The sequence below is a fragment of the Nasonia vitripennis genome, chromosome 4 (assembly GCF_009193385.2).
Source record: "Nasonia vitripennis strain AsymCx chromosome 4, Nvit_psr_1.1, whole genome shotgun sequence".
Classification (NCBI taxonomy): domain Eukaryota; kingdom Metazoa; phylum Arthropoda; class Insecta; order Hymenoptera; family Pteromalidae; genus Nasonia; species Nasonia vitripennis.
The window spans coordinates 23,904,624-23,930,154 of NC_045760.1; the positions used below are offsets into that span (position 1 = coordinate 23,904,624).

The 25,531-nt window shown below is 34.3% G+C and overlaps 2 protein-coding genes across 7 annotated transcripts in view; one reads left to right on the plus strand and one right to left on the minus strand.

The window, feature by feature from the left end:
- Positions 1-25,531, minus strand: part of LOC103317603 (nuclear receptor subfamily 2 group E member 1) — a 628,264-nt gene that overhangs the window by 55,437 nt on the left and 547,296 nt on the right. For 5 of the 6 annotated variants that reach the window (XM_031928793.1, XM_031928795.1, XM_031928792.1 and 2 more), the window contains one exon: positions 4,111-4,192. The exons of the other annotated variant lie outside the window; for it this stretch is intronic. In XM_031928793.1, the coding sequence (XP_031784653.1) occupies positions 4,111-4,192 (82 nt within the window). The remainder of the gene's footprint in view (positions 1-4,110; positions 4,193-25,531) is intronic. 6 annotated transcript variants of the gene reach the window in all.
- Positions 14,954-15,899, plus strand: LOC116417165. Its single transcript, XM_031928798.1, has 2 exons — positions 14,954-15,145; positions 15,223-15,899. The coding sequence occupies exons 1-2, from the start codon at positions 15,025-15,027 to the stop codon at positions 15,708-15,710; spliced, it is 609 nt and encodes a 202-aa protein (XP_031784658.1). The 5' UTR covers positions 14,954-15,024; the 3' UTR covers positions 15,711-15,899.

Here is a 25,531-nt window from a genome sequence, read left to right on the forward strand (position 1 = left end):
AATACGCCGGAAACCAGAAATACAATGTGCTAGAGATAGTAGTTTCTGCGTAACTGGCTATAAGTAAAATTCGACCTGCTCAATTAAAAAATTCGCATGAGCCTTGATGTGAAAATATGAACGAAAACAGTTAAATCAGAATCATCTAGGTTACATATTTCTAGGGAACATAGGAAGTGGCAGTGTCATATTTTAGTTGTCTAGTAGCCTTTTTACAATTCAAAGAGCATTGTATAATGACTTAAACTTACTGACTTGGATACTGAACTTTTCTTTAAATTCACCTCTCAAACCTCACCGAGGGCGACTTTGGGCACAGAGACACAGTATATCTTCAAACTCTTTATTCTTTTAATTGAACTTCTCACTGACATTTAAAAAAAAAAACTAAATAATATTCACACACTTTATTACTACTTTAAATAGGGTAAGGGTGCCACTTTTCAATACACATGTTGTAATACTACACACTCTTGGTAGTGATTAATTTTTACTAAAATTTCTTGCTAGTTATATTGCATATATTTTATCTGTTATCAAATCAAGGTTTCCACATTTCATTTTAAACACCTCAAACATTTCTACCAGGGTTATGAGTTATGGCTGTTTTGAGGATTATGAATTTAAAGCGGTTCTGATCTCGTTGCCTAGGCAACCAACCAACAACCAATCAGAATCACGTATTAAATGCTTCACAACAAAGGCCATAATTTTTTAAAGAGAGGAATAGATATGCTTTAAACTTATTTAGTTTCCAGATAAGTGTGAGGTTTTACACAAAAATATTATTTAAAAAAGTTGTCTGGATATTAACATAAAATTTGATACTTTTTAAAGTGTTTAAACAATTTTTGTTGATTATTTTCAGAAAACTTTTTTAAATAATATTTTTGTAAAACCCCACACTTATCTGGGAACTATATGTGTTTAAAGCATATCTATTAGTATAAAAATGCCCTTTAAAGGCCAAATCTTAAGTAAGTCTGTGGTAGCTGAAAAATGGAAATTCTGAATTTTGGCCTTCAAAGAAATGTCATACCTAATAATATGGCACATATAAACATGGTTTTATGTTTCTTACAACATACCTGAATATATTCAATAGTTTATTCATTTTTTAAACAATTTGGGAAAAATATAAACAAAAAATAGAATTTTTCACTTTTTGACTATTTAAGGTGCATCCGTCCCCTTAAATTAAAGCTCTTTTATTTTATTTTCGTTTGAAAAGTATATACTAAGTTCCTGTTTGTTGGTAAGCTATATATATATATATATATATATATATATATATATATATATAGGAATCAAGAAGGGGAAGTAACAGTCGCAATTGACAAGAATATATATAGCTAACTAACAAACAGGGACTCAAATATTTGTGTTGATATAATATATTTTTTAAAGTTATTTGTTTGTAAATATGAAAAGACGAAATCTATATGTATTCATGCATATCATAAGATGTAATCAATAGATTTGGTCCAAATAAAAGGGATGCTGCGATTAAATATTTGTGCAGATATGATCTATTTTTAAGTTATTTGTTTGTGAATATGAACTGACGAAAGCTTTATTCAATTTATGAACCAGATAAAAAGTACAGAGTATTTACAAGAAAATATCTATACCTGCAGAGGTAAACAGTGTTACCTGTGTGCAGCTGGTATTATAAAAGATATATATTCTCTAAGTTTACTCTATACATACACAATACTAAATATATATATATATAAGATATATATATATATATATATATATATATATATATACATATAGTATTGTGTATGTATAGAGTAAACTTAGAGAAAGTGTAAAGATGTTTACTCAAAGATAGGTTTATTTAGAATGACAGTTATTATTTACAATCAATAATATGAAGTTGCATGAAAAACAATAGAACTTAAAAGAACGTTAATTGAAATATACTACATTTCCTCCCACCATTCTAAAGTTTTTTTTAATTATCATGGTGGAAAGTAAATAGTTCGTGATTTGCGTATCCAAGATGATCGTCGAATCGGCGGTGTGTTTGGAATGAAAAATGACTGTTCTTGAGGTAAACGTACAGTATGTTGATCTTGAGTTTGAAACGGAAATTATTCTTGAAAAGTTGCAGAGGTAGATGGATTTTGGAATGAATCATTTAGAATAGGTGGAAAAGATGCGTGAGATGTTGAGGATAGAGCTTCTGTTGTAGTCGTAGACATCTGAACACTTGAAGTTGGTAAAAATTTTGAATTTAAAGATTCTTAAGTTGACGTAGCTTGTATAGTCGGTTATTCTTTAAACGACACAGTCTGAGAAGTCGAAGAAGCCTTATACGATGGTGTAATTACTTCAGTATTTACTTCTTGTTGTGCACTCATAGATCTTGGAGTTACGTTATTTTTGTAAAATCGAGTACGACGTCGTGTGGTTGTGGTGAAAAGCGTTGTCAAATTATCACTAATTTTATCTTCAAAAAATGTTACTCTTTCTGGTTTCTTTCTTGTTTCTTCCCTCTCTTCTGATTTCTTTGTAAAAGCACGAATTTGATTGACGTGTCGTTTATACTTAGGAAGTGGAGCACGTAAACAATACTCTGCATTTGCATTAGCTTTAGTTGGCTTGAACTTAATATCGTAGTTGAAATGAGCTAAGTAATCAGCATAATTAGCCATTTGACTGATACAAAGAATAGGAAGTGATTTTTCAGGGTGAAAAAACTGTGCCAATGGCTTATGATCTGTAAACAGCGTAAAATGACGAGCATATAAATAATTGAACAATTTTTGACAAGCCCATACAATAGCTGAAGCTTCTTTGTCAAGTTGAGGATAGCATTATTCACACACTATACTCTCGCATCCAACGACTCTCTCTCTCTCTCTCTCTCTCTCTCTCTCTCTCTCTAAACTCTCTCAAACTACAAACACACACACACACACACACACACACCTTCAAGCTTACCTACACACATATCCTCAATCCAATTAAGCTTTAAATTATGTATCGATATATACAAGTATTGTACAACACATTGTACAGCAAATAGATCTAATCTAATCTAATCTAATCTAATCTCTCTCTCTCTCTCTCTCTCTCTCTCTCTCTCTCTCTCTCTCTCTCTCTCTCTCTCCCTCTCCCTCTCTCTCTCTCTCTCTCACGTACACTTGGCTCCACCGCTACATTTCTCCTCGTCTCCTCGTCCAGCTCTCTCTGCTCGTCTTCTTTCTCAGCTTCCAAGATGCTTGTCTCTCTCTCACTCTCTACTCTACTCTCTATCTCGCACCACACACCTGACGCTCTCTTCCTCTTTACGCACTCACTCACTATTCCCGCAAAAGAAAAAAAGTTACACGATAATTATGGTAAAATTAATCAAAAATTGGTAAAAAAATCAGTAATATGCTTATAAAACTTTTTCTATGAAATTTAAACCAGATCTCCTCATTCATACCGTAACTAATGTACTTTTAAACAATATCCTGAAGTTTGAGTTCATTTGGGCCATTCGTTCCTTTGGAATCTTACGGTTAGTGAATTATGGACTCCCTACTATACGTAAGTATTATAGAGGTATATAGAAGGTCTAAAACCATCCAAATAAAGGTAATTATGTCTAAGAATAGTAAAAAAAATTGGTTTATTTATATAAGTATTTATAAATTTTTAATGAAAAATTTTGATTTTAATTTCAAAGGTGGTGTGACCCCTTAAGTGCCAGAGAATTCTCCAGACCGATTTTTCTAGACTCAGTATTTCATGCTGATTACGTTGGTACCAAAATGTTGCATTGTTTCCGAATCTCCCTGTATAGTGTGTATGGTGTGTCATGCCGCAAAGCGAATACTTCTACCTTTGATTGTAATGTTGAAAAATGCGAAAATACGTGCGCTTAATACGTCACAATAAATATAATATGCACCACAGAATCAGTAAGCTTTATGACCTCGTGTAGTTTCAGTACAAGTCAAGCTGAGCTTTTATCTTAAGCTAACTTATAAGTCAACCCGAGCCCAAAGCATGCCTTAACTCGAAGTACGAAATTCACACTATCTAAAAAACCTACTGTACGCCAGTTATATAATACACTATTATTATTTATTGAAGATAAACTTAACAAACCTGATGTAAATAAGGCGATAGCTTTAAGACAGCCACATTCATTTCCGTCTGGTGTTAGTTCCTTAAAAAGGCCCACGATTTTCTATAAATTAAAATAAATACGTTAACAAAACATAATATGCTTTGGCAAATTATATTCTTATATTACAATTAAAATAAATAAAAGAATGTTTAAATATATGACATATCATTTCAATAATGATACTGTATAAATGCTTTAATAGAATATTTAAATAATGCGTATTGCAACGTTCATATCTGGGAGAGGGATCAGGGCTTCATAGCAGATAGTTATGAGTATATGCTGAATCTTGGGTGCCAGCATGCCTAGCTATATTTGTGCATTCTCTTTCTCTCTCTTTATCTCACGCTTGCTGAGTCCTTTCGAAGGGACCCGGTGAATTTTGGCCGCGCCAGCGCACAACTAAACTCTGTAGTAGCATTGCGTTAACGCAAATGCGCTTCTAAGTTTATCCTCTACAGAAACCTTCAAACTATTCGCATCTCACACAGTTTTCGCTTAAAAAACTATAAGGCTCTTCCGTACAGCGGTCGTGCCTAATAAAAATCTATCGGACTTATTTCCTAAAACGCCAAGATGCGACCAAGTGCTGCTACATCCGCACCTATGCTACGAAAATGTAAAAAATGTCATACAAAGTAAAATAGTACATTATATCAAATGAAATTGAGTCAGTGAATTTGAATCAGTCGAGTCAAAATTCTACGCTATACTACGAACACAAATATTCAAAATAATTTCACTCTTCATTCATCAAACACAAAAGAAGGATTGATGCACATCTAGTAACGATGCATTTTTATGCACTCTAGTGCGACATGAAATCCACTTTGTCCGAAAATTCGATTTAAATTAACAAAAGAATCACTTATTTCTAATTGACAATGGCCGGGCTCAACCTGAGCATTCGCGCACGCAAATTCACAAACTGACACCAAGATAGCCGACGGTCGAATTACCACGAGGTGGTCAGTGCTGACTCGAAGGTATGTCGTGGTTCGTTTTTCGGCGGGCGGTTGTGCAATGTTGCAATCTGCTGGCCGTGTATTATTATAGCAATAAATTTTGTTACTAGCAATGTTTGATTGATATTTTTTAGATAACAAAATTTGTTGCTAACTATATTTAATTCATATTTTTTAAAAATGTTTCTCGATCAGTCTACGGGGGCATGTTTAAGGTACATTTTAAGCTTTAATAGAGTAAATAAGACGGTCCGGATCTTTCAGAAAGCTGTGGCAAGTGACTAAAAACACTTATTTATACAGTGAAATGTCATGAATTTTGGTCAGTGATTTTACAAGGTATATACATGTTTTTTTTTTGATAAAAATGGTGTATATTTTATATATTTTCGATAGAATTTTTTTTTTCAAATTACATCAAATAAAAAATTTTTTGGTAAGAAGAATATCTTTTTGTTTTTTTGCAGGATTTAACCCGCAGGCTTGACCTCTTAAGCGTGCATCCACCAGTATCTGCCACAGCAATTTCGTCGACAGCGTAGGTCAACAGGCCAGTCACGCATGCACTAATGAAATGGGTAAACCAGATGTCACCAGAAGAGAGAATAGCTTTTTAGACTAAACGAAGCAGTGGGAGACGAAGAGTCAACGCAGCAAGCAACCGCGAATACTGAATCTGGGGCAGAGTTTTGGGGCCAGTCAACAAGTCAGGAATTTGAAGTTCTCTGGGGACTCAAGAGATGCGTCCAGTTTCCTAAAAAGGTTACGAGACTGTAAGCGTGCCTTTAATCTGTCCGACTGAGCACGGTTGCGTGCACTTCCACGTATCCTAACTAATGATGTGGGTGAACAGTTTGAATCTGAGAATCAGGATTTTGACGACTGGAAAACCTTTAAGAAAGCTTTTAAGCGACAGTAAGTTTGGTAAAGTCATATGGTTAAGAAAGATGATGCTGGCACTTAGGAAGATTTGAGAAGGAGGACGCAAGGTAAAGGAGAAAAGATTGGCCAATACGTGACCTGTCTTAAGATCATAGTGAAGCACCTGGAATTTCCTCCTTCGCATAAAGAATAAGTGAAATTAGCTTATCGTGGCCTACGTAGTGGCTACCGACATTTTATGACAACCCAGAAAGTCAAGATATTTTCTGAGTTAATAAAATTGGGAGCGCTCTGGGAGAGAGAAAAACGTCTCGACGAGAAGAACGTTTCGCCACCTCAAAAAAAAAACGGATAAATATTCCAAACGCAGCCTGTCTAGCAGCCACGGCTATATATGCCGGAGCCGAAATGGCAGTATGACACTGCAACGAACGACAGTCCCGCCATCTACGGCATGGTGTATGACACTTATGACGGTTTATGTCGCGTTGTTGCGGCCTATAGTTTTGGACTTGTTGAACGACGACAGCACCACTGTGTTCTCTCTCTTAAATAGATGTATTCTTATCCAAATAGTTCTTAATTCTGTTACTAAGGTTAAGTAAGATTTATATTTATGGAGCAAACTATATATCATTCTGTACGTTAAAAGTATAAGTTAATATATTTTAGCAAATTGATAATTTTTAGATTTTCCGTAAAAGCGATGGAGTCATGCTAGCAAATTGTGTAAGGTGTGAACCCTACTGATAAAACTCACTTGAGAATCAAGCGAGATCTCAAGTGATTCTCAAGTGATTCTCAAGTGACTCTCAAGTGATTCTCAAGTTGAATTGTGAGTATAAATGTATTTTACGAATCCTCATTATCGTGAATCTTACGTTTCAGAAATGGATGCCTAATTTTTATTCCGTGATTAGCTGTTCCTTTCCGTGCATGATCTGTATATAATATAAGAATAAATTTTATCTTAAAAGTAAATTTTCAGAATCTCTTACTCTTTTTTAAGAACATTCTCAGATTAGTTACTCATTTCACATGCGATGTTCATACAAATAAATTCCAAATTTGGGAAAGTGAAAATTTAAGAGTAAATGATACAAGAAGGCGTGTTAACTCATCATCTGAAGAATCATCGGTAGAATAACGGGAATATAAATATAAAATTAAAGGAACTGTATTATGAAAAATCAAGGTAAGTAAAAAAATATTTATTTTCATTTTTTCATAAAATGTAATTTGAACATAACGTTTTTTTTTAGTTTTCAAAACTAAGTTTTACATAAGATGTAATACCAACATAACAATTTTTTTATTATTCAGTTATAAATTTATGAACTTAATATTACGCAAAATGTAATCTAAACATTAAAGTTTTCAAGGTTAATTATTTGGTTCAATCATTAAGGTTAATTATTTGGTTCATCTTGATTTTTCCGCTCATCTCTTGAATGAAAGCTTAAACTTTCTGTCGCATTCTTTATAAGAGTGTCTTTGGTTTCTTGTGGTAGTTGTCTATACCTATTAGAGGTGTCTAGGAAATCGCTATACAAACCTACGTAAAAATAAATAATTATTTTTGTAAGTATAAAATGATAAATATGTAATATATGTGTTGTATGGTTATATATAGTTCCTATTTAGATATAAATTTAGTTTTCTAGGTGAATATAGTTGTATGGGCTTTGTTCCAAAAGTTTTTTGTTTTAATTTACTTAAATCTAAGCTTCTTAGAGCTATCACTTTTTTGGTCCATAAAACAGTTCCCAAGTCTCTTAAGAATGCAGTCTTTCGTTTAGATCTAATGATCCACCATGCTTTTTGTTCTACTGTCCTGCTTTCACCTAGGTATACCTTGAAAATAAAAAAGATTTAATGAAAAGATAAAATATCTCACAATTCATAGTATTGCGTTTTCATATATACCTTATTCCTAACAATGTCGTATCGTTTGTGTGATTCTGGAATATCAGAGTCTAAATTGTATCCTGCTTTATTGTACTTTCTGTATAGCTTAGGTTTGTATTGTTGAAGCATCGGGACAGCAGAATAAGATTCTCCTCCTAAAAATTATACATTTTTGTATAGCATAAATGTTATATACACAATAATGTGATATCTAGAATCAGCAATCCTTCTATAAAAAAGACATTCTCTAATTGGCTGTTCGTTTTCGCGCGCGATCTTTGCGTACGTTTCAATCTCAACCTCAAAAAGTGAACATTGAGAATATATAGCTCGACTAAAGTTAGTTAAAGCTAGTTAAAAAGATCTCTATTCGCATTGCCTGCAGTAACTTCGAGATTTTCATTTTCTTGTTGGTTATCTTCAATATCTTCTCTTCCTGGTGAAGCAGAACCTGGATGTATCGGTGATGTGCGATTGGGCACTACTTGCGTTCGGGAACGTGGACCTGGCCGTCTAGGCGGTGTGCGAGTGGGCACTACTTCTTGGGTAAGAGAACGTGGACCTGGCCGTCTTGGTGGTGTTCAAGTAGGCGTTTCTTGTTCCGTTCGAAATCCTGCTAGCGAACACGACCGACTTTTCGAGAGCGAACGTCTTACAGATCCTGCTTCTGAACATGACGAAGTATTGTAAGGAGGATCTTGTGGAGACATAACTGGTGAATACAACCCATTAGAAGGCACAAATGGTGTAGACGACTAACTTTTCGGACCTGAAATATCTTTAGATCCTGATGACGAATTTGAAGCTATTAAAGGCAAACCACCAATCCGTGAACGTGAAGGCATTCTTAAATCAGAGTGATCTGGCTGATCTCTACAATCTAAATTTAGAGAAGCATTTGAAAGCGAATGTTGTGAAGCGCGTTCTAAGGACAAAGCATTTTGATGGATATTTACTTGTTGTGATTTTGTAAACTCGGAAAATAGTTTTATGTACTTCATTAGTATGAGATAGTATAAATGAAAACAATTTTCGCTCCGTGCAAACTCAGTACCCTCACGTAGGTTAATAATTTATTATCTCGTGATACCTCATATTATATCTGACGTAAGATTTTATGGCAATATCTTGTGCATGATCTTAGGCAGCATCATATGTAAGCTGTGATATAAGATCTTGCGTAAGCTCTTACGCAAGATCTAAAGAAAATTTATCAAAAGGGGTTAGTACACACGTGATTATTTATTGAAGCAATTTATCTCGAGATTAATCACGGAATCAATCAGCGACTACTCATGAACGCAACTAATTACGTGACTACGAATGATACGCACTTAACCATATTACATATAGTTACATTTTCTTTATGGTTCAATACATCTAAAATAAAAGAAAATTTTGAATGCTTGTCACGAGTTACATAATTCAAGTGCTCGAGTAAAAATAATCCTAAGGATGGGACCAGGGTCCGAGCAGGATGCCAGTTTTTTGCACTTCCGGCTGACAATAATTTTTATAATTTTGTCACAATTCAGGTGTGTTGGAATCCGTGGGTAAATTAAGAATACTGAGGTTAATGTTAAATGAATAATGGTAATTTATTTATACAGGGTGGGCCATTTTAATCAAACCAGTCTAATAACTCTTAAATTAAGCCATGAACAGAAAAATTGTTCAGATGAAAGTTGTCCAGGATCAAGGGGGACATCTTTTTGTGCAATTAGTTTTGATCTTGAACTCAAATTTCAAGGTCATTTGAAGGTCAAATTTTTTTTTTAAATAGGAACCCCTATTTTTGATAGCAGATTCGGAAAGAACAGGAAATTTTATGTCCGAAACGGTATTTCAAAATTTTTTTCATGACTTTCACAAGGTCATTTCAAGGTCAAATGTTAAGAAATACTGTAATTGCTATTTAATCGCATTTTCTGATAGAATAATCGTAGTTAATGTACTTTTATGATTGAATATTCAAACCCAATGTGACAATGACCATGAAAATATTTACCTTGAAAACAAAATAATTCCCTAATTTCAGCGCTACCCAGGAACAACGACGTGGACGTATTAGGATTATGTTCCCTTTGGGGTGCTTTTTTAACGTGAGTCCCTTTGCCTTTCACTGGGGTGCTTGGTTACTGTAAGTCCCCTTGCCTCTCACTAGGGTGCTTGTTTAACATTTGTTAACAAATTTTTAGTGATCAAAAGTAAATTTTGAAGTAAACATGATAATTTTAAATATCTGAGTTCTTAATGGGAGTGGGAAATGGAACGTTAAAAATCAATGTTGTCAATTTATTCACGGTCGAAGCAGAGTCAAGTAAAAATTTAACGTTTCAAAAGCGTAAAAATGGTTAAACAATAAAGGTAGGATGTTAAAAAATAGATTATTTAAGATAAAATATTAAACAGCATTTTGCTTTTGTAATATTAAAAAAAATTTTTAATAATTGTATTTGCCAAAGTGCATCATTTCCAGTTTAGATGTTTAAAAGCTCCAGAAACCTTTAACCAAGAAGATTTAAGTGATCTTATTCGAAATTTAGGATTACCTAAAGATGGAGGAGAATATCTAGCGTCAGTTCTTAAAACGAAAAATCAAAGCGACCAAAAAAACATAAATGTATGGCATTTTTATTTCTTTTAACCATTTCTCCTCAGTTTGACCTTAAACTGACCTTGAACCTGACGAGATGGGGCCAAACTGATTCCGGATTTCGATTCAGCGACCAAAAAAACATAAATATATGGCATTTTAATTTTTTTAAACCTTTTCTTCTTAATTTGACCTCCAACTGACCTTGACCCTGACGTGATGGGGCCTAACTGACCTTATATTCGAATTCAGCGACCCGAAAAACATAAAGATAGATAGGTCTGATTTCTCGCGCAGACAACTTTTTTTATTTTGTGTGCCGGTGTTACCAATCCAATGAAATTGTTGATATGATAATGATCTTAGGCGAAACCCAAAACAATGCCAGAGCCGTGGTGCGACTCTACGCTGATATTTAAAATTATCATGTTTACTTCAAAATTTACTTTTGATCACTAAAAATTTGTTAGCAAATGTTAAACAAGCACCCTAGTGAGAGGCAAGGGGACTTACAGTAACCAAGCACCCCAGTGAAAGGCAAGGGGACTCACGTTAAAAAAGCACCCCAAAGGGAACATAATCCTAATACGTCCACGTCGTTGTTCCTGGGTAGCGCTGAAATTAGGGAATTATTTTGTTTTCAAGGTAAATATTTTCATGGTCATTGTCACATTGGGTTTGAATATTCAATCATAAAAGTACATTAACTACGATTATTCTATCAGAAAATGCGATTAAATAGCAATTACAGTATTTCTTAACATTTGACCTTGAAATGACCTTGTGAAAGTCATGAAAAAAATTTTGAAATACCGTTTCGGACATAAAATTTCCTGTTCTTTCCGAATCTGCTATCAAAAATAGGGGTTCCTATTTAAAAAAAAAATTTGACCTTCAAATGACCTTGAAATTTGAGTTCAAAGTCAAAACTAATTGCACAAAAAGATGTCCCCCTTGATCCTGGACAACTTTCATTTGAACAATTTTTCTGTTCATGGCTTAATTTAGGAGTTATTAGACTGGTTTGATTAAAATGGCCCACCCTGTATATGGCAATAGCCATAGTCGGCAGTACGTCCGCTGGGCTTGGAGTCTTACAGGCAAGGAAGAGTGTAGAGTACAGTACAGCATAGTCTGGCTCTACGCACGAAGTATGGTATAGTACGTAATAGGCGCTTAGAGTATAGCGTGAGACATGCGCGGTGCGGTCGCTCTCGCGTGAGCTCGTCTGACTGCACGAAATCGTCGTCAACCAATAGATGGCGCGACGTGTACTGTTTTGGTACTTATAATCAAGATTATAATACTTACTATATTACAACAAGGTGGATTACATAACACCTCAAAATCTGTTTTGTAGATTATTTATCCATTTCTATATTTTCTCAAACAATTATAAAATACTTTCTATTGCGGCTCTAATTATAATTTGTTAAGTACAGTAGAATACAAAGACTAGCGTATACAATAATCGAATCGAATACGTACAAGAAGAACAACTATAATAATGTTAATAACATAAAATATAAAAAAGACACAATCACTGCATAATTGTTTCATTATAGAATACGAATGAAACTAACAAATATAATTGTGGTCTAACAATCATATTGCTAAATGTGACATAAGGCCAGCCGTAGGACATTTTACTCGGGTAAGTATATTACAAACATTTTTACGACAATTTCATATTTCACCTATTTACACGTATACCACTTTGAAATGTAACATTTTTAAAATGTATTTAGGTGGTTCTACCAATATTAGAATTAAAATTGAGATATGATTACAATTTCTTATTGATATATATGAAATTTATCATATAGCTGGTAAAACCCCCTTAATATTATGAAAAAACTACTTTTTTAATGTACCCGAAAAATAATGTTATAACCTAGATAAAAAAAATTACAAAAATTACTAACCTCTAACTTCAGGTAGATTCGTTGTTTTCGTCTCCTTTGAATTTCGTATGCGTATTGTAGATTTAATTTGAACATCCCTTGTATTATTTTCTGTTGGATACTCATTTGTACTGGTACCAAGAAATAATGGTTTTCTGTTATTCATGAGAGTTAATTGTTTATACTTCTCAATTGTTCGTTGACTGTTTACTTTTTGTACTATATTTTTAATAATTTTTCCAATTTTCTTAAAGTAAAAATGTTAAATATTATAATAGACGTTAGAATGAAGTACACAATTTATATTATTCAATAAAAACATAAAGTTACCGGTTTTAACGCTTGACTTACAAATAAACTTTCATTAGACTCACTGGAAGTTAGTTTTTTTGGATCAATTAATCGCTTGGATTTATTTGTTGCTCTGAGTCTAGCATCATCTTCCGTTTCTGAAACATGTTAAAAAAATAATGTAAGAAATGAACGATTAGTACCAGATAAAGTAACGATTATTTACTATTGTTCATAATTAAATATAAACTATTTACCTCCTAGACATACGATATAGGCAGCATAAAATTCTGATTCGTCATCTCTTGTACCAGAAATAGGTACTTTATTTTTACCTTTTGACCATAAAACATAGTATTTGTGTGTCTTATCTAAATATAGTAAATCTTTTGCAACGATAGGAGTCTGATCATTCTTCTTATAAAATATGGTCTCTATCGGTGCATAATAATATTTCACTTTATCGTCTAAATATTGCAAGCAAGCATAAGACACTTGGTTTGACATTTTGTTAAGTACGTTAAACTTAAATTTAGCGGAGTGATTATTCGCACCAAGATTCACGTAATTACGTGACTCTACGTGACTCTAATGGTAGCTTTTTAAAAGCTCCGAGACACGTACATTTTTCTTTACAGTCACGTAAACCTTCCAGTCACGTAAATTAATAAAAATACAATCCTGAAAATTTTACGTGACTGTAACTTTTACGTTTCTATAACTATTTACGTGACTCCACATTTTACGTGGCTCCAATTTTTTCTCCCTATATAAGATTTTCTAACCTACTCCTAATAACGATGCATCATTATATTTTAGTTTAGCTTATTGGCATCACGCGATATAGTACATTGACCTATATATAGCATCATTATAATATATAGTAACTTACACCTATGAATATTTTGGTAAACTATCATATTTAGTATAGACCGTAGGTATCCATACCCAATATGGATGAGCACATGTTTTATGAAACTGTGTTGAGAGTTTCATACAACATGTGCTCATTATTTCATTTATAGCTTGATGAAGATTTGATAACATCTCGAAAAAAATACGCATTGGGTATTTGTGAAAATTGTGAGCAATAGTTGATATATATATATATATATATATATATATATATATATATATATATATATGGCTCGAAGCGTGACTGGAGTCAAGTAAGTATACCCAGCATTAATACCTACAGTTATCTAAAATGGTGGTTTATTAGGGCTCACTATTAGTACATTGATCTAAAACAAAGTGATGAACACTGATTGCAAACATCATATTTTGCATCAGGCAAATTTTTATCTTATAATACTTATACATAAAATTATAAAAACATTGACTTAATATTTGAGTATATATACTTTTTCTCCATATCTGCAAAAAACGTACCACATTCCCTTCCAGGTCCCTGGAGAGGAATGTGCATTTTCAGTTCTGGTGCATACAATAACAGTATACATACCATGAAAAGGAAATTAAACAGCCCATGTCTCATGTAAATTGCCACCCGAGCCCAATGGACTGTCCTAATGTGTTCCTCCCTAGTAATATACTATTAGAAGGCATACTTATTATTTCTATATTTCCTTAGATATGCACTCTTTACTCTGAACATCAGCCCTCTGCCAAACACTTAAACTTCATCATGGATAACGGAGTTGAAGAAAATAACAATATTACTGGTAAAAATTTAATTAATCTTTACTTGTTAGTATCTTTTTTAAAATATTTATATTTACAGTACCAGTCCTAAAATTAAAACAAGTTTTTCAAAAGGATGAAGAATTAGAAAAACGTATTGCTACTTATGAAGGATATCATAAACAAAAATTTGTTACTGGTCGTTCACAGCCATACAAATCATTGAATTTAAAAAAAATAAAACCTGTTGTTAAATATCATACACTTATTAAAGTGTGTAAATATGTAGAAGAAAGAGAATCAGAAGCAACTGGACAGCGCAGTGGAAGGTATATAGTTTTATCTTTACTATAGTTGGAAAATGTATGTAAAAATAAATTAATAATTGAATAAAACTATCGTTAATTTTTATAGAATATTAAAAAGAAATTGTGAGTGCTTTATTAAATTTCAAGCCAAAGAAGGTAAATTTATATTATTACAGAATTTAATTTAGAGCACACACATGATGAAGGATATGAGGTAAGATGCGTTTAATTATATTATGTTCACTTTATAATTGAAATTCAAATAAATTTGTTAATTGTCATATAGGCGTTTTATGAAAACTTGTCCGATGTGAGACGATTGACTAAACAAGAAATAGAAGAAGCTACATTTCTGCATAGTCTAAATTGCAAGACCTCCTTATTACATGAGCATATGGTGGACAAAACTAAGAAGCAAATTATGCCACAAGATTTGTATAATGCTTTCAATGAAACTAAAGATAAAAATGCAAATGACATTGAAGCTGCTGCACAACTGCTAGAAACTAAATATAGTAAGTAACTAGGGAAAATTACATACAATATACTATCCAAACTTTCAACTAATGAATTTTATTTTTTAACTTTATAGTAGCAAAAGTCGAAATTTTAGAGGAAGATTCACAATTTCAAGGAATGTATTTCTCAACGCCAGAGATGAAACAAAATATGAAGAAATACCCAGAAGTAATGTGCATTGATTCTACTTACAAAATTTTCAGCTTAAGATTTTCTTTAATGTTTTTTGTCATCGAAGATGGCGAAGGGCGTAGTCATATTGTAGCAGTAGGAATTTTAGTTAACGAATCTCGACCTATAGTAAAATGGTTGATGGAGTGGTTTAAAAAAGATAATTTAGAAGCTGTTAAAAAGACACGCGGTTTTATAACTAACAAGGATCTAGTTGAGAGATCTGTTATTCGAGAAGTTTTTGATTGGGGTAGATTATTTATCTGTCAATTTCATACATTAAGAATATTTGGCAGAGAGGTATGCCTAACAAAGATGAAAATCACTAAGGAACAAAAAGAGAATGCTCTTCGGTGCCTGGACAAGATGGTCAAAAGTTCGTGCTTATGACAATGCTCATTCGCAATTCATTTCGACTGCTCCTGACGTAATAAAAAATTATTTTAGAGACAATTGGCAAAATATTACAGATGAATGGGTCAAATTTAAAATCTTTAACTTGAATCTAAAAAATTTAACAAACAATAGAATTGAATCTCTGAATGGAAAATTAAAAAATGAGATTGGAACCTATAGTACATTGATGATTTTATTAAAAAATTTTTTAAATGGACTAATTATAGATTAAAGTGTAATAGACTGAAAGATATTCAGGACATATTAAGAATCAATTCTAAAGATGTTACCATCACTGACTTTGAAAAAGCGAAAGTTTTATACAAGGATTGCTTAACTCATTATGCTTATAAAGTTGTTCTTGAACAATTTCAATATTTTGAATTCATGACGTTGCTTAATTTTGATGCTGTATCGCAAACATGCACTGCTATATGTCGTAAAGAAGAAATCTATATTACTCCATATTCGTGTACTTGTTTTGAAATGACCAGTATGGGATTACCATGTCGTCACATTTTAGCTATACGTCTAGCTCTGAAAATGCCTCTGTTTTGTAAAGATATTTGTTTAGAGAGATGGTTAAAAAGTTCAAAAAACAACTCTTTTTCAAATAGTTCTGAATCAGTACCACTATCGCCACCAGGACCGAGCACAGTTATGCCCTTAGTAAAACCTATTAAAACAAAATCGTCATCAAGTAGAAGAAGCAATTTTGAGAATGCAAATAAAGAAGATACAACTAAAACTGTAATTGCAAAAGTTAATACTCCAAGTCGCTTAACTATTGGAGAAAAAAGACGGAGGTTAAAAGCAATAATGAACGAATTGATGGAGCTGATTTCGGAGCAAGCAGATCCAATTTACTATTCAAGGTCAACCACTATGAAAAATATACTAGATTATTTCAAAAGTAACAAAGATGTTAAAACAGTTGCAACAAACAATTGTACAAATCAAAGCATACAATTAGAATTAGAAGAATCGTTAAAACAATTATTTTTAGAAAAGTCTAGTCTAACACTTGCTGATATTAAAATGCCAACACCTACAAAGAGAAGAGGACAATTGCGAAGAATCAAGTCTTGCACAGTAGATACAAAGACAAAATAAAGCTCGTGTATCTATGGGGCACCGTTGACTTTATTGTGCAAATAATGACAAATTTGGAATGGATTCAATATCGGGATATTTAGTAGTGCGAGTATCCTCAGTGTCATTTTCAGTCGTATTCAAAATCCAACGCGAGAACAGACTTAGGTTACTTTTTATAAAAATATGATGCAATGAATTTCTATTAATTAATAGTTTTTATTTTTGTTGTTGAGTTGTTTTTATTAATTAACTAATCAATAAAAAAATTTTTTTATATATTTTAAAACGATTTTGTAGGTTAGATGATAGTCACAATTCAAATTACGCGCCATTTTTTCAACTGACCAATAACTTTACATCCGCAACGACATTGGTTGAACGGGAGTAAAGAAAGAAAACAAAAACCTCGAAGCACACAGCGGCAAAATATAAGAGTTGCGCTTAACGCTGACTGTCTTTTGATTCTTCACGCGTAAACGATTTTTCTCTCGTTCAGTCTTGCATTCACCTGAACAGCACACATACAGTTCGAATACAAGTTAGGATTGACTCTTTCGTTTCTTCAGGCAGGATATTTTACTCTTTCAGAGAATCCAATAAAAGAGTAACGTAGTTTGAATACAAGTTGCCCTGATTCCCATTTTTCGAAAATGGATAATAATGAATTACCATTTTACGCCGGTCAGACGTTTTCTTGTTTTAAAGCATTTGATGAGTATTTGACAAATACTTTGATAAATACAAAGAGTATTTTGATATATCTAAAGGGGATACTCGATCCAATCAAACGAAAGATGAAAGAGAATTGGAATTATTTCCACTCTCCTATGCAACTTATACCTGCAAAAAAGGAAGAATTTTCAAGTCCAAAGGAAGTGGAATAAGAAATGTCAGTTTGGTATGTCTAAAATAATAAAAAACTTATCGAATAGAATAAAATAAAAGTTATCAAATATTTACGTAATTCACTAATGATAAACGTTTTTCTTACTCAGAAGTAAGAAAACCAACTGTCCATTTACTATGGGATTACAAAAACCAGTCAAGAAAGCCTATTACATTGTTAAAACAGTCATATGTTCGCACAATCATGAAAGCGACCTAGAGGTGAGAACACGATCTGTCTCAAATAATTAAAAAAATATATTCCATAGAATGTTTTACTTTCAAATTATATCTTTTCCAGATTCCTGAAAACGTTAATGCTCAGTTCATGGAATTTTATAAAAATATAATTGAAAAGTATGAAAAAATATTGAAAGATTCTTCTTCTGAGATAGATGACATTGATAACGTAGTGGAAAATATCTTAGGACCAGATCAAGTCTTACATAATCTTCTTAAAGACCATAAAGAAGAGAATATTAATGACAAAGATGTTGAAAGAGCTATGAAGATGACATCAATGGAGAAATGAAAGTGTGAAGAATAAGTTTAGAGAGAATGTTGCTGAAAATACGTTAGAGAAACACACTCAAGAATTTCAGAAAAACCCTGAAACTATCGTAGATATTTTTTAAAAAAAGCTTCGTTTGTACAGTGATTTGAAAGAGCAAAAGATGATATGTCAATCAGAACAAGACACTTTCTCCGATGAAAAAGAAATTGCTGAGTCAGTAGAAATCAGTGGTCGAAAAAAGATTACTGATCCAGCTCAAATCAGCGATGAGAAAAAGATTAAAGAGTCAGTGAATGTCAGTTATGAAGTTGATCTATCTGAACCAGATAGGCCAATATATTTGATGAAACAAAAATCGCTGAATCAGTGCAAGTCAATGGTGAAAAAAAGATATCCGGGCCAGAAAAAAACACTGGAGCAAAAAAGAAGTTAATAACTACAAAACAAATAAACGTGAAAGGCAGACCAAAAGGAAAAGTTACTTCAGTAATCGGATTACCGTTGAAACAAAATACTCAAGCATTCGTTGACTTGAGCAACGAAGAACAAGTCAGAAAAATCCTATTATGGCTTGGTTTTGATCCAAAATTTGTAAAGATTATCATCGAAGATTTCATCAAAATTCCATTTACGTCTTTTGATATATTAGATAAACATTTAGATTCAAAAACCAAAATTCGGTTGATGGTAGCAGTGACAGACCAAACACAAGAAATGATCTACTATTGTAGAAAGTGTAAGAAAGTTGTATCGACTGAATGTATTGAGTGTTCCATTTGTTTGAAATGGGTACATACAAAATGCGATAAAATTAAAATTACTGAACCAATGAAAGCAGATGACTTTAAGTATTTCTGCAAAACCTGTTTGGATAGAAAATAGACATATCAAGAAGCTTTCCTGTGTTTACTGATGTATGGAGCTTATACCAACCATGATCTGGAAGTATTGTATGGAAGTACTGTTGGAGATTCTGCATTACCACACCTCTGTCAATGGAGATGAGCAGTGCTCTTTTGTGTTTTGTGAAACCTTTGCTGGGCCAGGATTTGCATTGCATTGCGCAATATATAAGTATAATCTTATTTGCGAAAAAAAATTTAAATGTGTGAAAGACATGGTTATTATGTAAACTTTGTTGAAAAATCGTTTATGTACCTTAAATCAACATGATTAAAATAAACAAAAAAATAGGTCTCGTATTCAACATTTTACTTATTTATTAACTGAGTGAAATCATTAAAAATTTGTAAATTCTAAATGAACGTAAATAGTTATAGAAACGTAAAAGTTACAGTGACGTAAAAATTTCCAATCACATAAATACTTGTAGCCACGTAAAAGCTACAGTCACGTAAAATTTGCAGGATTGTGTTTTTATTAATTTACGTGACTGGAAGCTTTACATGACTGTAAAGAAAAATGTACGTGTCTCGGAGCTTTTACGTGACTCTAAGAGTTTTCCGGAAAATTTACGTGACTCCAAGTTGCCCGGAAAATTTACGTGACTCTAAGAATGCGGCCAAAAAGCTACCCTTAGAGTCACGTAATTACTTGAATCTTGGTGCGAATAACGACGTCCTAAATTTAGCAGAGATCTTCTTAGTTATTTATATGTAATCACTATAGTAAACTTATTTTTTCACTATATAAAATACTTATTGCAATCTCACTTTCTTATAATTACGTTTTACATGTAATCACGAGCATGTATGGACTAGTTAATAAAATTGTACTTATATTGTTACCAGAAATAATTTCAGTTATGCAATAATATTATGTTACGTTACTTAAGCTATACTACAGCTAAATGCAAATATATATTCATTTAACTAGCCCAATATATTTTTGATGCATGCCGGCGGACAGCGCGAATATGATAAAATAGCACATGAAGTAGCACCCAGATCACACTGTTTAACCCAGATAACATAAAAATGAGTAATTTATTTTCCGTATAGTAACGATTTGTTCCATTGTTCCTTGTTCCACCCTACAGTATTATAATAGGAACAATATATATATATATATATATATTGTTGCAGCGTTTTGCTGGGAACTGGCGTCTAATCCGTTAGTCACTGCCGCTGCACCCATGACTGCGCGTGGTCCAGTGACCTTCACACTGCGGAACTTTTGCCAGACGTATTCGCCTTTGCCTTCGCTCGCCGGAGTTGTTGGCGTTGTCCTTGTCGTCGTTGTTATCGTCGTGGTTACTGTCGTGACCAGATTCCCTGTCGGCACCTCTATTGTGCCTATTCCATTCTGGTCTCGTCCTTGCGCCTCCTGCGCCGTTAACCTAGCTTGGTCTTCCGGCGTCGACGCTGGCGTTTGTACCTGTTCACTCTCTTCGGTGACTGGCATTTCTGCGAACGTGTCTCGCATTGTCATCGCGTTTAGCAGTTGTAGGTTAGACCCTGTCGGTTGGCCTAATCCTTGCGCTGGTTGACCGTAGTTCATCTCGATTGCCGGCGTCACCACGACTTCGTTGGCCTCGATCTCTTGTTGTAACAGCTTCAGAGGGTGTGGCTGTTCGGCGTCATAATCGCCCGTATAAATCGAGCGTGTCGATACTTGTTCAGCTGTTGCGTCGATGAATGACTTTCGCAGCTCTTCCCTCTTCACTCGCGCCATTACTATCGAGGTGTCCAGGCTCTCTCTAAAATCTACTCGGTATACTTTCCGAAGAGCTATCTGTTTAGCCTAGCTACGTGATCTAATCGCTTGCCGTCTGGCTTCAACTGCATACTCTCGAGAGCATCGTCCATCTCTTCTTCGTCGATGCCCAAGCACCAATTCTCGACGACCTTCTCTACTTTCTTCGCCATGTTGGTGTGTTCTACTTCTAATGACGTTTCACGGTTGCTCAACAATGACGTGGCAGCTCCCTATCTTCCGCACTCACTCCAGATAGCCCCTAGATTGTATTCTTGTTGCTACAACGTAAGCTACAAAAATACAACCTTTCTACTCACACAGTTGCACACCTAAGCGCGTCGCTGTGACGTAGATTATTACGCGAAATCGAACAAAACGAAAAATCGAATTCGTATAATCGGAGCGAAATCCGTAAAAAAAAAAACTTTAATTACGCCAGATAAGCACGAATTGCTCTTGGCGCGCGTGCTCGTAGCACCGCTGTGCTCTCACTTGCAATGCACAGTTTGTGCTACAGGCATATACGCACTCATACACCCGAAAAAGAAATCCGAATAAAAACGAAAATATTTTTCGCGGAATTGTGCGTATATCTCGATCTGCGAGTCGAGTGTGTTCTCTTCTTAAGAAATCTTGAGGTCTTCTTGGCTGAAAACTGGGCGTATACTGTTCCGCGTCTTCCCGTGGAAGTGACTGTATATCTCGCGCCCGACGCGTTCTCGTAGAATTGTCTCTATGTAGCGCCGCAAGCGCACGTACTCTCTCTCACACACTCGCGCCGCTGCGTGCTTCGCTCCACTATAGCGTGCGTGGACTATACTTCGCGGTTACACGCGTTTGTGTTGCCGCTTTGCTGCCTTTTGTTGTTTAATTATTAATAATTAAACAACTTACAATTTCGCATATACGCTCTCTTTTCACACGAGACGTCACGAATAAATAATTATGCTACTCTCTATCCTAACGAGAGTGCTTTAAACTTCTCCCGACCACTAATAGAAAATTGTTCGACTCAGAGAGCATGGGATACTAGTGTCAGCTTCAAGTTTCGCTGCTCCGAGTCGTTTAATTCTACGTCGTGTGATAATATCGGTAGATATTTGTTCTCGGCCTGGTAACAAAAATCTCCGCTTATTATTCACAGACTTCTCGTGTGAATAGCGTTCGAATTATTCGTATACGCCGGACGAATAAATTCGAACGTCGCTCAAATCCGCCTGATTTGAGAGCGACGTAAACAACACGGGGATGCTTGTGTTTATGTCGCTCGCGCGACCTTCTGAAATTCGAAACGGTTTTTCGCTCGCGCCGAAAATCGCGTAAATTACAATATTTGCGGTTCCTTCCTAATTAACCCACGAACTGGGCGCCAATGTAAAGGGGTGAGAATTCGATCAACAAATTACTCGTAGAACGACTGGATCGCGTTCCCTCGATGCGGCAGAGGATTCCTCTCCGCCCGCGAAACACCACCGTTGCATGTAGCTGTTTCAGCTGCTTCTGTTTGCTTGGTCTGCGCACCGCCCGGCGCGTGCTTGGCTGCTCAACTGCGTTAAATAAATACTCTTAACTAACGCCCGCGGAGGCGGCGGTATTCGCAGGAAGGAACAAGGATCGGAAATAAACGAACGAGGTTCAGAAATGACGACGACTCACGTTAAATAAAAAGACTAGGGTTATATTTGTTAGTCGCGAAATAAACGTGAAGTTACAATGATAAATTATAATAGGCAAGTCGCCAACAACTTTGCGACTCGCCGCGACGCTAGAATATTCGCGCTCGCACGCGTGTATCGATGTGACGGTCGCGCGCGCCGGATCACCCTCGCATGGGTGATATCCACTCACCAGGCACTCTCTCTCTCATGCACTGCGCGCCACACAAACCTTCTCTCTTTCGTCGAAGACGCTCGTAGTCCTGGACAGGCCGCAGGACTCCGTAACCAGCCCGGACCGCTATGCTCGGGCTGGGGTCACCGGGCTCCGCGTCACACTCACACACGCAAAAATCCTCTTGAAGTCGCTGGACACAGCACAGCACTAACAGCACCACGAGACCTTGGACCTTGGAAAGCTTAGCGAAGTCGCGTGTATGTTTAGCGAAGACCGAGAGCTATCTGAGCGCGCTCCTGAAGGATTAGCCCGCGCGCTCGCCCTCTCCATCTCTTTCGCGCCTATTGCCGAATTCGCACGTGTTTATTATCGCGCACGCGACTCTACGCGATTTCGTCGCGGCGCAGCGGTACTCATACCGCCACGAGTTGACTGTGGTGCTCAACTCGTTACAGTATATATATATATGTATATACATATGTATGTACATACATATAAGTAACACAACAAAACTAATGCTGTTCTAATAACCTAATATAAATATATTTACAAATATTTTCAAATAATATCAGCTATTGTGATAAGTGAAAACAAGTTTATTATTACTCGAATGAAAGCATTTATTGTAACAACACATATTGTACAAAAGAAATTTAGATGTCGGAGATGAAGCAATAACAAAAAGAACAGCTGAAAGATACAAAGCTGTCATTAATGAACCTACATTTTAAAGAGGTAAAATGCACAAATAAATTTATAATTATAGTATGTTATTCAATGACTGCTTTGTTGATAGGTATCAAGTCATCATAGCTCAGATGATGAAAATGTGTTGGAAAATCTTTTCACAAATCAAGATATTTTATGTGCAGAAAACAGTAATAAAGTTACGGTTAGTATAGTATATAAAGAAAACATTTATTTTATGTATAAGTTAGTTTTCATTCATGTAAGCGGTAAGCAGAATTATTCTGATAAATTTGTTTTTTGTTAAACCGTAGAAATTGTTAATGTAATAGTAACTGCACAATTTTTTATCTCCCATTTTTGAACAAAGTGTTAGCTTTGACTAGGCTTTGTAACCTCGAAAAAATTTTTAACTGATTGTTTATATACAAGTAATACATACTTTCTATTCTATTGAAAATGATTAAAAACTAGTACAGCTATTACCTTAAATTCGACATTATTATTATGGATTAATATGACTTTGTAGCAATTATTTCAATTTTATTAAAACATTATAAATTGAAAGCTTTTTCTTAAACGCAAACCATGTATAGTGACCCGTAAGCTCAAAAACCTTCAATAATAATTTATTGTCACGTAGCCTTAATCAATCGATCTGTTTCATAGTCAAAATGATACTTAGTAATAAAACTTATATGCTATGGTGTACACAAATTTTATGTCTAGTCGTTACCTACTTTCAATGTATATACACTTTAGAATTTTTAACATTATTTAAATTAAAAATACTTGCACCAAAATATAGTTACGAGAACACAGGTATAAAAAATTAGTAAGCATAATTATACAACTCCTAAAATCATAAAACAATTTATTTTTTAAAAATTGGAGTAGATTTAAATACTAGTGCGAACACATGCATTAAAGATTTTTTTTCTGCCAAAGATTTTTAAATTGCGACTGAGAATTTATTGAATGTGTAAATTTGCACTTAACACACAAAGTTGCAAAATAAGTTTATAGGCAAGTACTCATAAAATTCAATACTTTATTATTTTATTTAATTATAAATTTTATATTTTCGCACAATAAGACTATTTTATTCAATTTGAAAGTAATATATTTATATATTTTTAGCACTGGGTGGCATAAATCCGCATCTGTCACGCCTATCCGTGGCATAAATAGTCCATTATTGCATCATGCTCATCGCCCTCGCTACGCTCGAGCGCTAACTGCACGGTGCAAAAATGGACTGTTTAGGCCACGGATAGGCGTGACAGCGGATTTATGCTAGTCAGTACTATAAAATAGCGTACAATACTCGTGGCATAATAGTCCGATACGGCACGGCGTTTAGCTCCCTCGCTACGCTTGGGTACTAATACACGCCGTGCCGTAATGGACTATTTATGCCACTTGTATCATAATATACTATTAGATTTCCAAAACTCGTTTATTGATTTAAAAAAACTTTCTAAATTATTACATTTGTTATTTCATTAAAATTTTTTGAAAACTGTTTATACATATACATATATACAGTTTAAAACAAAATAGAACTAGATTTGACCAATCACCTTCGCAGCTTATTACTAGAAGATGAGAACGAATGCCTTCAACAATCATGCAATATCCCTAAAAATGATTCAAAATGTAGATATTTTAAAATCCATTATGAGTCCTGTTAAGATTAAAAAAAGCGAATTATTTTTAATGATTCTTAAATTTTCTGTTGTAAATAAGTTATCACTTTTAGGCATGACTAATCTTTTCCAGTTGTTTAATGTTATTTTTGAATCGCCAGTCATGCCTGAATCGCGATATTCTGTAGATAAATTGTTAAACCCAAAAGAGTTCGCCGAATTTCATGCCGTATGCCACAATTGTTCAGGATATATAGGTAAATATGGCGAAATAACGTCCGTCAAACAATGTCATATATGTTAAGCAGAATTAGATTTAGATAATCCGAGTAAAACAAGTTATTTTGTTATTATTGACCCATTTACGCAAATAAGCGATTTGATTCATTTTTATGAAAATTATTATGATTATGTAGTCAACACAAGAATCTCAAAGCCTGAATATATGGAAGATGTATACGATGGTAAAGAGTACCGTACATTCGTTAATTTAC

Coding starts and splice junctions, on each gene's coding strand:
- LOC116417165 (XM_031928798.1), top strand. CDS start 15,025: ATGGTGGACAAAACTAAGAAGCAAATTATGCCACAAGATTTGTATAAT. Junction 15,146..15,222: donor ACTGCTAGAAACTAAATATA/GTAAGTAACTAG, acceptor TTAACTTTATAG/TAGCAAAAGTCGAAATTTTA.